This window comes from Natator depressus, chromosome 2 (genome assembly GCF_965152275.1).
Source record: "Natator depressus isolate rNatDep1 chromosome 2, rNatDep2.hap1, whole genome shotgun sequence".
Lineage (NCBI taxonomy): Eukaryota > Metazoa > Chordata > Testudines > Cheloniidae > Natator > Natator depressus.
In genome coordinates, this window is record NC_134235.1 from 259,552,190 (window position 1) to 259,568,297 (window position 16,108).

Consider the following 16,108-nt stretch of genomic DNA (forward strand, 5'->3'; position numbering starts at 1 on the left):
TCCTGACACTGGCAGACCTGTGTTTTGGGAGGGACAGTCTTCTGTTCTGTCCCTGGAGCGGCCTGGCCGCGGTAGAGCAGATGCTCTTGATGTGTGCACACAGGATCTGGATTCACCACGCTAGGAGGTAGCTGGAGCTCCGCCTCCTGAGCGTGTTGAAATAAATCCATCCACTCGCACTGAGTGTTGCTTGGTGCATGGCAATAGGGGTGGGAGGCCAGGGTGGCTTTAGGCTCCCCTGATCCTGGGGCCAGTGCACCCCAGTGTGTAAACTCCTGGTGTAAACCAGAGTAGCCTGAAGTGGTGTGTTTGCACTGTCTGGCCTTCACTCATCCTGCACTGGAAGCAGCTGTTGCTCTGCTGAGATTAGTTTAGACACAGTGACTCAGATATAGACGATATGCCCTTAATGCAGAGATGAATGAGGTGTTGAATCATTAAAAAAAATCCTTAAGTCGCGTGACCCCAGAAGCTGTCTGAGCACTGATGGCTGAGGTGAGCTCACCTTGGCCTCTAAATGGTTTAATGTTGACAGGATACCATGGCCTGCACTCAGCCAGCGAGAAGAACCTCCTAGAAAGGACGATGGAGAGTCTGCGGAAGGAGGTCGAGCGCAGAGACTGTTACTGTGGGACGGTGCTTTTCCATAGCCTCGGCGGCGGTACAGGAGCTGGTGTGTAGGGACTTTGCCCTCGCAGTTGGTTTTATGTGGAAGGTGCTTGGATACTTCATGGATGGAGGGCTAGGTAGATGCTGTGATGGGAAAACAAGAGAACTTATTTTTTTCAGTAGGTCCTCCCAGGTTATTTCACATTTCCCTCCATGTGCACCGTACAAACTTCCTTCCAACCAGAAGCCTGCTTTACACAGGTGCAATCCAGGGGAGATGGCAGGTAACTGTCCAACAAATTGAGCTGGATTACATTTGCCGTCACATTTTCACTGTTACTCTTGTGGTGTTTCATTCTTACTTGCAGCGTACTTGGTACTCTGTACCTTTCGTGTAAGTGGTTTTCCAAAGGACTCTGACCTACAAAGCAATCCCCAACACTACAAGCTGATGCTGCATATGTGTACCTAAGGTTGTAGAAGAAAAATGGTATTAATTAGAATGCATAATTTGAGAAATATTAGGTAAACCCGAACAATTAGGCAAGCCCTTGTGGGGGCAGAGTTAAGGTTGTACATGCAACTGTCCCTTCCTGGAGGTTGAGTGTTTAACAGGCAACGTTAACATTTTTAACATAGTTTATTGATGGAATTAAAGGTTTTTTTATTTACAGAAAAAGGATAGGAAAAAAAATCTATACTATGGAGATACTTGGTTAGAAACTCTCAGGAGGGTCTAATCTCCTCATGAGGTCCTATGCAGCCTTTGCAAGAGGTGCAGTGAAGAAGGAAGGAACTCCGATAGAGCCTGCCTCATTTGCTGAGGGCTTTCACTACATTCCCCCCCGCACAGCTCAGTGAGTTTGACATTGGTGCGTGGCTTAATCTGCCTCAGCAGAACACCTTGTGAGATCAGCTAGAGGATGTTTCAAGAATTTTTTTTTATAATGAGGAAAGTATATTTTTCCCCACTCTCCTCTCACTCAAAAGTGGCTCAATCATTATTGGTCAAACTTGCCAGAAAAATTCACTGCCAGGAAGAGAACAATTCTGGAAGATTTCAGCAGGAAAGGTGAAAGTTCTATTTATACCCCCCCCAACTGAAAACAGGAAGTTAGAATGGAAATGCTTATGCCACCTTAACTATAACAGTTGCTACTATCCTAATACACAGTCAGCTCTTACCTAGCACCATGCAGTGAGCACCTCCTTGTGGCCACCGGTGGGTGTATTATTATTTCTATTATTGTTGCACATAGAGACCCCACTCCAAATCTGGGCCTGCTGGGCGAAGCACTGTACATACTGTTACCGAGAGACAGTCCCTGACCCCCAACAGCTTACAGTCCAAACAGACAAGGCAAATGAAGGATGGGCAGGGAAACCGAGGCACAGAAAGCTGAATTGACTTGCTTGAGGTCACACAGCGGGTTAGTGGCTGAGCTGGGACTAGCATCCAGGTCTCCTGGCTCCCCGTTCCCATTGGAACACACTGCCTCTCAGGCACGTACGGACAAGACCAGCATGGCGATTGCCAGAGCTCTGTGCGCTAGGCCAGGCCGATCATGTCTATGAACAGGCTTGGGGGCTTTTTTCCACGTAGGCCTCGGTTCCCGGCTGTGTGAAGCGATCCGAGACGAGTACTCCCTGGGTCAGATCCTGTCAGTGACGGTAGCCCCCCACCAGGCTGGCGAGAGCCCTCTGCAGCACTACAACGCCTTGCTGTGCCTTTCGTGGCTCCAGAGGTACGTTCCTGGGGGCTGTGGGAGTTGGGCAGTGACAACAGGTCAGCAGCACATCGCGATGCTACGCGCCGGACGCTGATCACCATTCACTAAGGTGGCTCTCGTAGCATGGTGGTTCCCACAATGTGGAGCAAAGGCCCGCTCCCTGCTCCCACAGAGCTCGCTGTCTGAGAAATATAAAATATAAAACCTATTGTCTAGTGGGCAGCTATGGAATAACCTACACTAAGTTACACTAACCTGCTTTTCCTGGCAGGTGCTCTTGATGACGGGATGTCACGGCTGGGCCGTCTGACCTAGGGGGTGGAGCGGCCGTTGGGAGCCAGCAGGCAGGCTGGGTCTGGATACCAGGAGATCAGAGTCTGAGATGGGCCAGAGGGCATGCTGGGAGTGAGGGTCAGGGTACCAGGAGGTCCGAGTCAGGCAGCAGGAACCGGTAGTGCAGGGCAGGCAGTCCGTCCTCAGCAGGGAAAACCCAGTTACACAGACAACTTCCTGTTTCTCTGCTTGGTTAAATAGAAGCAGGGGATCAATCAGGACCCGCAGGGTTTTGCCAGTCAGAGCCCAGCCTGGGAGTCCTCTGCCAAAATTGAGCTTCAAGTTGTGGCAACTCCTAGCAGATCACGGGGTGGTAGGTTGGAACGTACTGTCTTCTAAGAGCCCTGTGGCCGGGGGTTCGAGACCCACAGCCCCTGCTGCTGGAGTTACTGGTACAATTAGGATATTGAGCAAGTGAAACCTGACTGGGCGAGGGAAGTTTTGGCAGGACTACTGAGATGTGGGGGGAAGGTCGCAGGTGTAAGGTGCTGGCCTGGCATTTAGGAGAGCTGGGTTCAGTTCCCCCATCTCCTACGAATTGCCTGGGTGGCCTTGGGCAAGACACGTCATCTCAATCACGCCACCTTTCCCCATCCCTTGGTCCTGCCTCTTTAGCTTTCAAGCAGGGGCTGTCTCTGGCTGTGTCTGTTCAGTGCCTAGCACAGCGAGGCCCCGATTTTGGCTGGACCCTGTGAGCACGCCGCTCATACAAGTGAATGGGGCTTCGCTCCCACGGCCACCTGATGTGCCTCCGGAACGAGCTGTGAGGACTTGCTCAGTCCTGGCCCAGGCAGAAGTCCCACTAACTTCCGTGGGATTCCTGCCTAAGGGCTTGTGGCGGAGACCCCGAACTCCAAAGGGACCGTGACTCCATTTTATGTCTGTCTAGGCACGTTGACGGCGTCCTCCTGTTCCAGAACGATGCCGTGCTGAGGAGGACAGCAGCTCTCCTTGCGAAGAAAGCGCCAGTGTCTGACATGCAGCCCCAGGTCTCCCTCTCCGCCATGAACACCTACGTTGCTTCCTGCCTTGCTGGGCTGCTTTACCCTCTCAAGGCTTTCACCACAGGAAGGTGAACCGAGCACAGATATTTGTCTTCTTTCCAACCGCTGTTGGTGCTCTGCAGATGACGCTAGATGTACTGCAGTCCTCAGCTGGTAGAAATTTAGAAATTGGCATAACTCTATCAGTTACAAGCAAACTGTACCAGTAGTCACCATCTGAGGATCTGGCCCATGAAATCTAGTCCATAGAAAGCTTTAGGCGAATCCTTTGGCATGGAGGCAAAAACTGCTAAGTGCAGTCGAAATATTCCCAGTGTGGGAACGGAGGGACCAAGGGAGCAGAGATAAATGAACATCGAAAGCAACAGCAGCATGCATGAGTCCTGAACATCCAAAGACCTTATTATTAAACTCAGCCATAGCTAACTGGATATTACAGAATAACTAGCCTGCAACACTCTCCCTGGAAACCAAGAAGCCAGCAGAGGCTAGCAAGGTTGTCCGTGTCTGAGTGGGGCAAGAAAGAGGTTCTGAGAGATAAGGCTGCACTATTCAGTAGCTGCTTAAGTATCACCGTGGTGGTGGTAGATGACTGTACCTCTCTCCCTTGCTTTTCAGTGGGATCAGCATGGGGATGGAACCCTGGGAGCTGCTGAGGTCTGTCTGCCCCATGCCGACTATGAAATTCCTTCACATTGCTCAAGCCTGCAAGAGGTAGGACTGGGGCCTGTCCCACCACTTGAACAGAGATTCTGAGCCTCTCAGATGAGTCTCATATTCTCACTCTACTTGTCCAGGTCAGTCCGTAGCCCAGCAGCTAGTTTAAGAGACCAGTACAAGACTCCTGTGGAGTCTTAAAATGTGGCCCACCATCAGGTTTAAGTACAGACGCCCGCACAGTGGGTTTAAGCAGAGCCCCTGATGCTCTGAAACTCCTGTGACTGACCAGGGGCAGCTTGTGATAGGCCATTTGCAGGAGGGAGATTGTAAGTGGCTCGTTGACTAACACACTGCACAGTCCTCCGGAAGATGAAAAGTTCATGTTGCTGCTGCCCCCAGAGGCCGTCTCCATTTTATCACAAGTCTTGCGATAGCTGGTGTTTCTCTTAAAGCCCCCCCGCGATCCTGCTGGAAACATGTAGTTGTAAGAGAATCTCCGTTTTCGGCTTGGAAATGGTAAATTTCTAGACCTCATGGTTCTGGAGAAAAGTCTGGAAATATGACCCGAATGGGCTCAGAAAGAGCAGGCAAAGAAAAAGCCAACAGTGATTATTTGTGTAGCTTTAAATTCATGAGATTAAAAATAACTCAGGATTTTTTCTCCAGGAGCTTGATGGCTTCTCTACACGTACAGCGGGGCAGCATAATAAAACCACCTCTGCGAGAGGCAGTAGCTATGGCGAGGGGAGAGCTTTTGAGTACTGTCCACACCAGCGCTTATGTCGCTGTAACTTATGTTGCCAGGGGGGGGTGGTATTCACACCCCTGAGCTATGTAAGTTCTACCACCGTACGCTGTAGTGTAGACATAACCTGACTCCCCACTCACTTGGGGCTGGCGAGACGGCAGATGCACCGCTGCCCTGCTAATACAGCCTGGCAGAAAATGCCTTTCACCAGTCAGGGAATGAAAGCGGCAATGATTTGACCCTGACCCTCCCTCACCCTGTCGTCGTCAATGACATGTGGGGGTCTGCTTGTTGTCCCCATGTCATTTTAGTGAGGTCAAAGCTGAGTGGGGTCCCATTAAACTTCTAATGGGCTTGGGCCACTTTTATCTCCCCTTTGTTTGGAAATTAAATGCAAAAACTAAAGTTCTTCTTCGCGTGATTACACAGGTGCATTCCACCCTTGGTGTCTGCGCACCCAGCGCACGGCCATTGGAAACGTTTCCGCCTCCGTGGTACCTGTTGGGTGGCTTGCTTGACTGTGCGAGAGGGGACTGAGACCCATGCAATGTGGGAGCGTTCCCATTGCTGCACTCCCTGATGCTTTGGTGTTACCGTAACATTGCACTGATGCAGCTGTTTGTGCTTTTTTCATTGGACTTACCTTAGTCAAACTAAGCCCAGCCTCTGCCCCCCAGTTTTAGTGAAACCGACATGTTAGTTTTCACCGCAGCTCCTGGTGAATTTGGTTTGTTTCTCATTTCCCAGGGGGACAGTATTTTGGGACAGCCTGGCATCGTCCGTTGTGCATTCGTTGCCGCGTGCGTCTCACGCAGGACAGCCCGTATCCTTTCTCCACAAGCGCTGCGTCTTCCAAATGTGCCTGAACTGGGGACTCGGGTGGAGGAAGGGGAGAGAACATCAACCAGATAGACAAGTTCCCCTTTACCTGCCTCTGACTTGAGCCAACGGGCCCTTGGAAAGCCCTGTAGGAGTGTTCTATGCACCTTGGCTGGGGCCGGGAGAAAAGAGAAAGCGAAACCAGTTGTCTTCTAGTTTATTCCTTGCAACCTTCAAGCTGAGATACAGGGTCATCAAGATTACACATTCCAAAACTTCCCAGCTAACTACAGGGACATCCCCTACCTACCTCTGTTCATCTGCCTTGAAATACATTTGGAAACGTCTAGATTTAAATGCAGTCCAGGATGGGACCTCTGGGCACCCCTAAGTTTGCCTGTGGGACTGGTCTCTTTAAAAATCTGATCTGCTGAGAAGATAGAGGTGTGAGCTTGTCCCTCCCATGCCTATTGTCTGTATTATGGGTACCAGCTAGAGCAGTGGTTCTCAAACTGTGTCGGGACCCCAAAGTGCATCGCGACCCCATTTTAATGGGGTCACCAAGGGCTGGCATTAGCCTTGCTGGGCCCCAGGGACGAAGCCCGAGCCCCACTGCCTGGGGCCAAAGCCCAGGGCTTCAGCCCTGAGTGTGTGGGGGGCTCAGGTTACAGGCCCCCCATCTAGGGCTGAAGTCCTTGGGATTCGGTGTTGGCCCCCCTGCCAAGAGCAGTGGGGCTCTGGCTTTGGCCCTGGCCCCCCTGCCTGCAGCTCAGGCTTCGGTCCCCCCTCATGGTGTCATGTAGCAATTTTTGTTGTCAGAAGGGGGTCATGGTGCAATGAAGTTTGAGAACCCCTAAGCTAGAGGGCTCCAGCCAAGGCTGGGGACCTGTTGTGCCAGGCGCTGTACAGACACCTAGCAGGTCCTGAGAAGCTGAGAGTCTAGCCGGTCAAGCCGGATGGAAAGGAGTATTATTGTCCCCATTGTACAGGTGGTGATATGGACGCAGCCTTCACCCCATGCCACTGGAGAGGGATCCTCTAAAGCCTTTATAAAACCTTAAAGGTCCCCCACTATTCTTCCCTCTGTTATAACTTCCGTGCCACCACCTCCTTCAAGGCCTCAGGTCCCTGCTGTCACCTGTCCATCAGCAGGGCGTGAGCAGGAAGCCCTGGCCCATGCTTTGGAGTTTGCAGTACTGTTCCTCACTAAGCCCGCGTGTCAGGGTCACTGCAGTGGTGTGAGCTACTCCCTCTCCTCCTCTGCCACTCGCCAACCTCTGCTGGCTCAAGGAGAGGAGATGGGGTACATTCACCCACCTGCCTTGCAGCTTTTAAACAGTGTCCCAGAGAGAGGTCCATCTGTCAGGGAAGGGTGATGGAGTGCTGCATGATGCAGGGGTTGGATCTATTCAGGCTGTCTGGGATATTTACTGCAGTAGCGTCTAGGCCCCAAGCAGAGCCACTTAGACAGGAGTTGAAATCTGACCCCCATGGAGTTCCTGAACTAGATTTGAGAAGAATATGTCCTAGCTTTTATACAGCACTGTTCATCCATCCATCTCAAGCCCTTAACAAGGGAGGCCAGTATCATCATCCCCATTATATAGTGGGGGAAACTGAGGCACAGAAAGGGGAAAGTGACTTGCCCAAGGTCACCAGCAGAGCCAGGAATAGAACCCTGGTCTCCTGAGTCCTAGTCCACTGCTCTAGCCAGTAGGCCATGAGTCCATTGACTTCCCTGCCCTATACAACTAGATTTGTGATGGAAATGTCCAGCAGATTCAAATCCCAGCCTTAGCAACTCTAGGGTGGGAAGAGTTCAAACCGGGAAAGGAGAATTCTTCCCCACCGGCTGGGGGAAAGCTCTGAAGGTCATTCCTGGATCTGCTTTGCCCTTTGTCCTTAGCTTGCCTTGTTTGCAGCATTATAGCACCTCTGTGCTCGCTGTAGCCCGCAGCTACCAAGAGGACACCTTTCTTCTGTCCCGTGACTCGGTGCTGAGGAAGTTGAAGCAAGCCTACCGCTGTGTTCCTTGGAATCCCTTCCCTCTCAGCTGCTGGACAGGTCAGTCTCCCTGGGCCCTCTTCTGTGCATATTGCTGCTGGGGATATGGGACAGGCTGACAAATGCAGCCAGTCTGCAAAGGTCAGACCAGAGTGTGTCACATTCCTTGTGCTCAGGAGAGGTTTTCTTTGCTTTGGAGAAAAGGTCACAGGCTGGGGAAGCGTCTGAAAACCTGCACAGACATCGCCGAGTCCACTGAACTCACTGCTGGTCTTGTCTAAGCACTTGCATCTCACCCACCGCCGTAGCATCTGAGCCCCTCAGAAACTCACTTTCATTTATCCTGACAGATGCATAATGAAGGACCGCTCTTCTCCATTTTACAGAAAGGGAAGAGAGCCCCAGAGAGATTAAGGGACTTGCCCAAGGTCTCACAGGAAGTCTGTGGCAGAGCCAGAAACTGGGCCCAGCTCTCCTGAATCCCAGGCCTTAACCCCAAGACCCCAAGGGTACATGAGGAACCAATTCAAGCCTGGTGGAAGCAGAAGCATTGACTTCAGTGGAGGTGCCTCCACGTATCCCAGGACTGAATTCAGCTCAAGGTCATTGTGGGTTTGTCTGCGCAGCAACTAGACACCTGCGGCTGGCTCGCTGCTGTGGAGACATACCCTGAGAATCTCTACTGTGCCCAGCCTAGCTGGGTGGAAGGCGGGGGGGGCTCTTTAGGAAGGCAGAATGTAAATGAGCCAAGCTGGAGTTAACATCCCTACTCGTTCTAAGGGAGCCAGGGGCTATTTGATCCTTGAGGATTGGCCAGTGTCCAAGTGGCTAGAAGCCAGCCCAGGGAAGCAGGTTTCAGCAAGGGCTCAGACGAAGGGCAGTGGGAGGAGGCTGGCAGTGAGGGGAAGGGTCCCTGCAGGTGGAAGGGTGGAGGTGAGGGATAGAGATGTGGGAGGGCTCTGATTTGGTGGGGAGGAGGGGGCAGCGAGTGAGATGGGGTGGGCAATATAGGGTCGGAGCGAGCTGAGGCAGGAAGGAGAAGCAGAGTATCGCTTCATCTACACTACAGAGTTAGGTCGATACAAGGCAGCTTACATCAACCTAACTCTGTAAGCGTCTACACTCAAATGTCACTCCCGCCGCCATAACTCGCCCAGTATGCTGACTTAATAACTCCACCTCTGCAAGAGGCGTAGCACTTTGGTCATTGTAGTTAGGTCGACACAGTGTCACTCTAGATCAGTGGTCTCCAACCTTTTTACGTCCAATTTCACTTTTTGAATTTAAGGGCAACCCAGGATCTAGCCCGCCCCTTCCCCAAAGCCCCGCCCCGCTCACTCCACCCCCCCCCCTCCCTTGCTTGCTCTCCTGCATCCTCACTCACTTTCACTGGGCTGGGGCAGGGAGCTGGGGTTCAGGAGGGGCATGGGGTGCTGGCTCCGGGGGGGGGGTCAGGGCTGGGGTGCAGCCTCACGCTGGGCAGCACTTACCTCGATGGGCAGCTCAGCAAGGCTAAGACAGGCTCCCTGTATGCCGTGACCCCATGCCACTCCTGGAAGGGGCCAACATGGGGGGTTGGGGGCACATGCGCCACGCGCTGCCCCTCTCTGTGGGCACTGCCCCCAAAGCTCCCATTGGCCACAGTTCCCCATTCCCGGCCAATGGGAGCTGCGGGGGTGGTGCGTGCCCGCCACTGCTCTAGATATGGTGTTGCTTACCATCCCCTGTTGCGGCTTTTCAGAAGCCGTCCTGCAGTGCCCCACGCTGACCGTCAAATCGGAGCAAGTCTCCTGGGAAGGATGTGCCCCGCCGACACACGGAGCGTAGAGTGGACATGCAAAAGCGATTTCATTACTGCAGGTGGCCGTACAGAAACATAACTTCAGTCAACTTCATTTTGTAGTGCAGACTTGCCCTCAGATTCCTTGGGAGTCTCTCAGTGTAGTTCATGGCCACTCAATTCACGCATCCTTGGGGCTTGAAGAGTTAATAGCCATGAGTGGCTCAGGCCTTTGTTTTATGGCTCAGCAGGAAGGGATCTCTAGCTGCCTGGTGCCCCCAACACTGTGCTGAAGCACTGGATCATGACTGACCCAGAGAGCAGTGTCACCAGCACCTCCCCTCCAGCTCTTCCCGCCGAGGCCAGAGCTGGGGGGAAGCTGGGCTCTCTAGTTCATTCTGTAGCTTCCCCAAGAACGTGGGGACTCCAGATCCTTGGTCCATTCCATAGTGAGGTGCTCGGGAGAGGCTGACAGAACTAGTTGGTGCTGCTGGCTTTGTGGGAGCTTTTGTCCCATAACTGTAAGGCAGCCCAGGCCTGGCCGCAGCACCCTCGCTAGTCCAGTCCTGGGACCCTGCTGAGCGGAGACACCAGGAGCACTGTCAAGTCACCCACATTTGGAGGGAGGTGACCTCAAATTCATTGGCTCACCGTCAAACCTCCTCATTTAGAACGTGCATAAGCCCCTCGCACCCAAATGATGCAGTTGTGAGAGGGATTGGAAGGGAGAAATGAAGGAGAGAGAGGACAGTGGGAAGAGATTGGGGCAAAATGGGAAAGGAGGGAGAAAAGGCAGCAAAACTGAAAGCAAAAACAGGTAGGAGCTGCAGTGACCCTTATGGAGGAAGGCTCCTTCCTTCTGACTCAGCTGTTTGCCTGTCAAAAACCGATGGACAAAGGCAGACCCAGCAGCAGGGACTACAGCTGCAGAAACCTCTGAATCCGTGTATTCATTATTAGTAGTGTTACCGTAGCCTCTGGTTACGGACCAGGAGCCCGTTGTGCTAGGGGCTGTACAAACACAGACCAACCCTCAGTGTGATGCTGGGAAGAGCCAGCAGGGAAATGCACACTTTTTACATAGAAGTAGGGTCATTAGGCTTTTATTTGTAATTTTTCATATAGACACAAAAAGCAGTAACTCCAGGTTAAGGGAGAGAACGGAAAGCTGCACACACCTTTGCCTTGTTACGTTAGCCAAGCATGTGAAACAGGCCCAGCACAATCAATTCCCCGGTCAATACACTTCTTGAGGCCCTTGTCCAACAGCGACTGAGGAGCAGTGAGTAGAGGCTAAAACCACTGGTGTGTTCAAGCTGAGTTTCCTCTCGGACTGTCCTCGGCTCTGAGATGGTGCTAGGGGCCAGTGAGGATCTCCCCTGCTTTACACACGTTAATGAAGCATCACACCACTCCAACGAGGGAAGTATGATCCCCGCTTTAATGAGAGGGAGGTAGAGGAGTGGCTCGTACCCGGTCACGTGGTGGCTGTTTACTTCAGGGGAGCGGGATAAGGCCCTGTAAGATTTCACATGTGCGTATTATTGGAAATGAGGCTCTTGTATAATTCCGCTCTGCACTTTGCAGCAAGACCAGCGTTATGAAGAGTTCTCACCTGCACAGTGGTAGACCGGAACTGTAGTTTAGCTAGGCTAGGTGTTTAGAATGCAGAGGGCTTTCCCCCTCCGGGAATGAGGTAGGTGCCATATGTCCCTTTTAACCCTTTCGGGTGGGAGAAGATCTCTCGGGAACACGTAGCTTGTGAAGGGTTAATACGTCCGGGTGAAGAGATGACTTTCCGTCCCACAGACTCTCTCAACATCGTGGAGCCTGGATGTCACAGTCACTCGCTGACTGTCTGCGCCAACCACAGCAGCTCAGCAGAACTCCTGCAGCAGGTGGTGGCCAGAGCAGAGGCAATGTACAAGACCAACGCCTACCTCCACTGGTACTGGCGATACGGCTGCGAGGAGGAGGATTTCCAGCAGGCCTTCGAGACGCTCTGCTCTGTGGCAGACGATTACAGCCGGCTGGGAGAATAATACTGTCTGCTTTGGCACTTCCAGGCTGCTGGCTGTCAGCCTTCCTCCTGAGAGCCCGGAGAACCTCCAGGAAAGATCGTGCCAAGGTCTCTGGGAAAGGGGTGGTTCTGCGTTGAGGGGGATGCTGCTGTAAATCAATACTGTGACACATAACACTAGACAAATAGAATCGCCTCTCAGCCGGTGGGGTGTGAGTGTGTGCGAAACAGACTGTGGGCTCGACTGTCTCTTGGTCCATGGGCCCATGCAGGGGTGGTATGGAGAGCAAGAGCCCCTTCGTGCCCCTGCACAGGCTATCCAGACCTTGCATAGAGGTATAAGGGGGTGAACCAACCCCACCCAATGTGTGATGGGAGGGGAAGGGCTCCCCCCCCCAGCACAGCGTCAGCCAGCACAGCTGAGCCAGCATTGCAGGGGTAGTCATTTACTGTTGGTTTGGATTAGCAGCAAGTTGGTATGCCCCTGGAGCAAAGGGGAGTCGTAGAGGAATCATGCCTTTGCTTCTGGAGGACAGAGGGTATGTGGCAAGGCCACCAAGAAAGCCTATAAACATACCACTTGGACACGCCTTGCCTCGGAAGATCTCACTCACTTTGGGATGGTGACACAAGGATCTTAGAGATCTAGGGTGTGGGTCCTTCTCCTTAGCTTCGAGCTAAAGCCAAATCCTAGCACCTTCCATAGAGGGGGAGCCACCCTGCATGACGAAGGGGAACAGGTTTTGGTCCCTAATGTGGTCCCTGGGAAACCAGAGAGGAAGCCGAAGCTACGAACAGACAGGGTTACAAAGCAGAGAGATTGAGCAGGTAATTAGAGGGCTGAACAAAAACCCGAGCAGATTTATTCAGGGAGAAGACTGACCTGACTCATCTCCACTTGTACAGCCAGGCAGGAGACACAGTTACAACGTGCTTGCAATTTGGCCTGTAGACAGGACCTCAGATGTTCCTTAACCAGGCTAAAGGCTTGGACACGTTGCATAGGCAATGTTTGGGGACAGGAAGGGCAACCCCCACCCTTCCATTGGGGCATCTGACAGAGCGCCCCCTGCAGGTTTTACAAGGACCCTATTATTTGATGTTGTGAAGTCCTAGACTATAACAGGGTTCAAAAAAGAACTAGATAAGTTCATGGAGGAGAGGTCCATCAATGGCTATTCGCCAGGATGTGCAGGGATGGTGTCCCTAGCCTCTGTTTGCCAGAAGCTGGGCATGGGCGACGGGATGGATCACTTGATGATGACCGGTCCTGTTCATTCCCTCTGGGGCACCGGGCACTGGCCACTGTCGGAAGACAGGATACTGGGCTAGATGGACCCTTGGTCTGACCCAGTCTGGCCGTTATGTATTTAGCACTAAGCTGAAAGCAGGCTCCAGAACTAGCTCTAGAACCAGCTGTACCAAGAAGCAATTGTGCACAAGGTCAAAAGATGGCTGTTTAAAACCCTGGCCCAACATGATACCTGACCGGCTGCCTACTACTGGCTGAAGGTGCCCCAGCATCACTAGGTTGTTAGGTTTTGTCTCTTTCTATTCCCTTAATAGTGTGCCCTCAAGAGGAAGGGGGTTCTCATAGGACTACCTGTGGCTGCCTTCTTCCGTTCTTGGACAAGAATTCTCCATTGGCTGAATCAAGGGCTTTTAGGGTGTCTGCACTGTACACTAAGCCCGGGCTCTGACTCGGGTTTGAGCTCAAGCCCCACTTCCCCGCCCCCCCAATCAGTCTGACTCGGGTCAGCAGGCACTCGGCTCCTAGGCCCCTGCTAGCAGAGCCCACGTGCTGCTGTGACTTGGGTCCCAGCCCTGTCATTATGCAGCGTGGACACAGCTCAAGCCGCAGACCTGAGTCAGAAGGCCTGCGTAGCACAGTATGGACGCGTCAGCACGTCTGGGAGGCCCGGTCCAGTAACCGTAAACCCAGGCTTGCAATGCAGCGTGGCTACTCAAGCACAGACTTGGAAACACCAGGTCCATAAGCCCAGGTCCCACAGACCCAGGCTTAGTGTGCAGTGTAGACAGATGCTGAGAGCCCCTATGTGCCATTCTGGCCACTTTATCTGGCATCAAGGGGCTGGAGTGGCGGGTAAGATTCTGATGTTTCAGAAGCTCTGAATTCTCTGGGTCCTCTGAAGGAGGCCACCCCACCAGGAGCCTGGCCTGGACACTCCTGGTATTTCTAACGGTAAAACATACGAGAAAGAGAACAACCCTTCAGGCCTTTTCACCTGTCGCAAAGAGGCACAAGCTCGGTTTTCTTTCCTCTGCAGCTCACCGGTAACATGCACACACCTGCCCTGCCAAGGCGTTGCACTTTTCAGAGTCAGGGAAACAAGTTCTCCTAGTTCAATTAACGAACGTGTATTTTATCTTCCTCTCTGGGCGCTGACAGCTACTGTAGCTAGCACTAACCTTCATTCTAGCCAACCAAAGCAATTTGTCACGAGCCCAGTTTTATTTTTTGATAAGTCTCTCATGGAAATCAATGCTGATCCGTTTTCTGAGGTCAATTTGGTTCATTTCCTTGTATAGAACACAACGCAAATGGCTCTGTCCTGCACCTGCTACATGACATGGAGCACCGCTGGGGGTTTGTTCTTCACCGTAGCTGTGATGAGTCCAGGTTTCTTGTGCATTTGCTGGAGGGCGGCCATGGCTCTAAAGTAATTGTGCTGATAATAGAAAACAAGATCTAGTTATTAAAATGGCGCCAGGTCTTCAGGCCTATAGTTTAGATGCAGAGATGGTTATCGGAGCCGGCACAACATTACTTTCACCCGTGTCACACTTATTTGGAAAAGTTGTCCTCATTGGGAACATGGGAACTGCCAGAGCCCCTCCTAGTCCAGTAACCCATCTCCAACACAGGCCCGTCCCACCTGATTCCAAAGAAGGGGCAAAAAACCCACTAGTGGGCAGTTATGGGATAACCTGTCCCCAGGGTCAGTTTTCTCCTTACCCCCCTCAGCTGAAGGTTGGTTTGGGGGTTTTGGTTTAGAATCCTTACTACTGTAAGCCTGGATGTGGCCATTACTGTAACATGGTGACCACCACCCAAGTAGCCCTTGGGGCCAGGGGTGCCTCTGCCATGCTCTGCCCCAGTTTCCCCTTCTCCAGGGCTCCTTAAACAAACTCCACACAGCCTCTCAGCCAATCACAGCCCTTCTTGGGGTTTGGTTTCTTTATTAACACAAAGTTGTAAAACGCAACCACAAAAACAAATCTTCTACCCCCACCTTAAGCTGGGCACGGCCCCTCCTCCCTGAGGTACTGCCCCTTCCTGCTGCCTGAGCAAATGCAGGGCTGGGCTTGTCTTGTCTTCTTTGCCTTCTCCCAAAGGTTATTTTGCCTGGCCCCAACTCCCTGCATGAGACCCTCTCTTCCTGCAGCTTCACTCTGCAATTCCCTTTCTAGCTGTGCCCTCACTGAACTCCCTCTGATCCTTTATAGCCCCCTTGCTCCCGCCTCCTGCTTTTGGCTAGCTGGGAGCACATGCTCTGGCACAAGGGAGCTGTACCTGTTCCAGACATGGGGTGACCAGCCACCCTGTGACAATTGCCCATATAGATACAGACCTTTTTTGAATCTTGCTAAGGTCTTGGCCTCAGTGATACCTTGTGGCAATCAGTTCCACAGGCTAATTGTGCCTTGTGTAATAATTAGTGATATTTTTAAGCACCTAGTATTGTGCGTGTTCGCTACAATATTAAGCAAGTGGATCTGGTTGCAGAGCCCAGGTTCTCTGCCCCCACTGCCTTAGCTGCCCTGGTGAGAACGCTCTGTGATTGACTGTAGGATATGCCCCACCTGATTACACCAGGCACCATGTTTTCACCAGGTTTCCTAGTTGCTCCCCAGCACAGAGCTGAATATACAGAATTTCCCCGCTGAGCCAGAGAGCAGCTACATCCCGAGTTCCTTCCCAAGCTTTGTTAAAAGTCACAGCAAGAATCAACGTCCACAGTAACTTGCTGAGAGCATCCTACTGCCTGGCGCTCCCAGCCCCTGCCAGGCATGGGAGGGGAAGTCCTGAGCGTCTCTTTATTATGAGACTGCCCCACAGCAGTGCCAGAGCACTAGAGACCAAGCCACGGTGGCCGGATCCTCAGCTGGGGTAAATCAGTGTAGCGCCACTGTTGTCACAGCCATTGACACTGGCTGAGGCTCTGGCCCTTAGAGTCATTAGCTGAGGTGATGGGAAGAAATTCAGAGTTCATCCTGTAGCATACGACCACCAAGCGCCAGCCCCCGGGGTGGGAGAGGGAGCGGTGAACGGGGCTGCAAACAGCTCCTTGTGCTGTATAACTGAACAGGGGCTGTTTCAGAGGGTACTGCCGATGCCCCATCCTGCGCACAGTGGGCGTTTACCCCCAACAGAAAATC

At 52.5% G+C, this 16,108-nt stretch overlaps 2 protein-coding genes across 7 annotated transcripts in view; one reads left to right on the top strand and one right to left on the bottom strand.

Moving 5' to 3' along the window:
- Positions 1–14,177, top strand: part of LOC141983377 (tubulin delta chain-like) — a 55,467-nt gene extending 41,290 nt beyond the window's left edge. Inside the window, exons 5-11 of the mRNA XM_074946460.1 lie at positions 536–673; positions 2,213–2,354; positions 3,562–3,744; positions 4,295–4,390; positions 5,832–5,907; positions 7,826–7,967; positions 11,497–14,177. Of these exons, the coding sequence (XP_074802561.1) occupies positions 536–673; positions 2,213–2,354; positions 3,562–3,744; positions 4,295–4,390; positions 5,832–5,907; positions 7,826–7,967; positions 11,497–11,729 (1,010 nt within the window). The 3' untranslated portion in view covers positions 11,730–14,177. The remainder of the gene's footprint in view (positions 1–535; positions 674–2,212; positions 2,355–3,561; positions 3,745–4,294; positions 4,391–5,831; positions 5,908–7,825; positions 7,968–11,496) is intronic.
- Positions 13,769–16,108, bottom strand: part of KIF9 (kinesin family member 9) — a 42,459-nt gene continuing 40,119 nt past the window's right edge. For 3 of the 6 annotated variants that reach the window (XM_074946454.1, XM_074946453.1, XM_074946455.1), the window contains one exon: positions 13,774–14,397. In XM_074946454.1, the coding sequence (XP_074802555.1) occupies positions 14,290–14,397 (108 nt within the window). In that variant the 3' untranslated portion in view covers positions 13,774–14,289. Of the gene's footprint in view, positions 14,398–16,108 lie in introns of all 6 variants that reach the window. The other 3 variants (XM_074946456.1, XM_074946458.1, XM_074946459.1) reach the window with 2 other exon arrangements.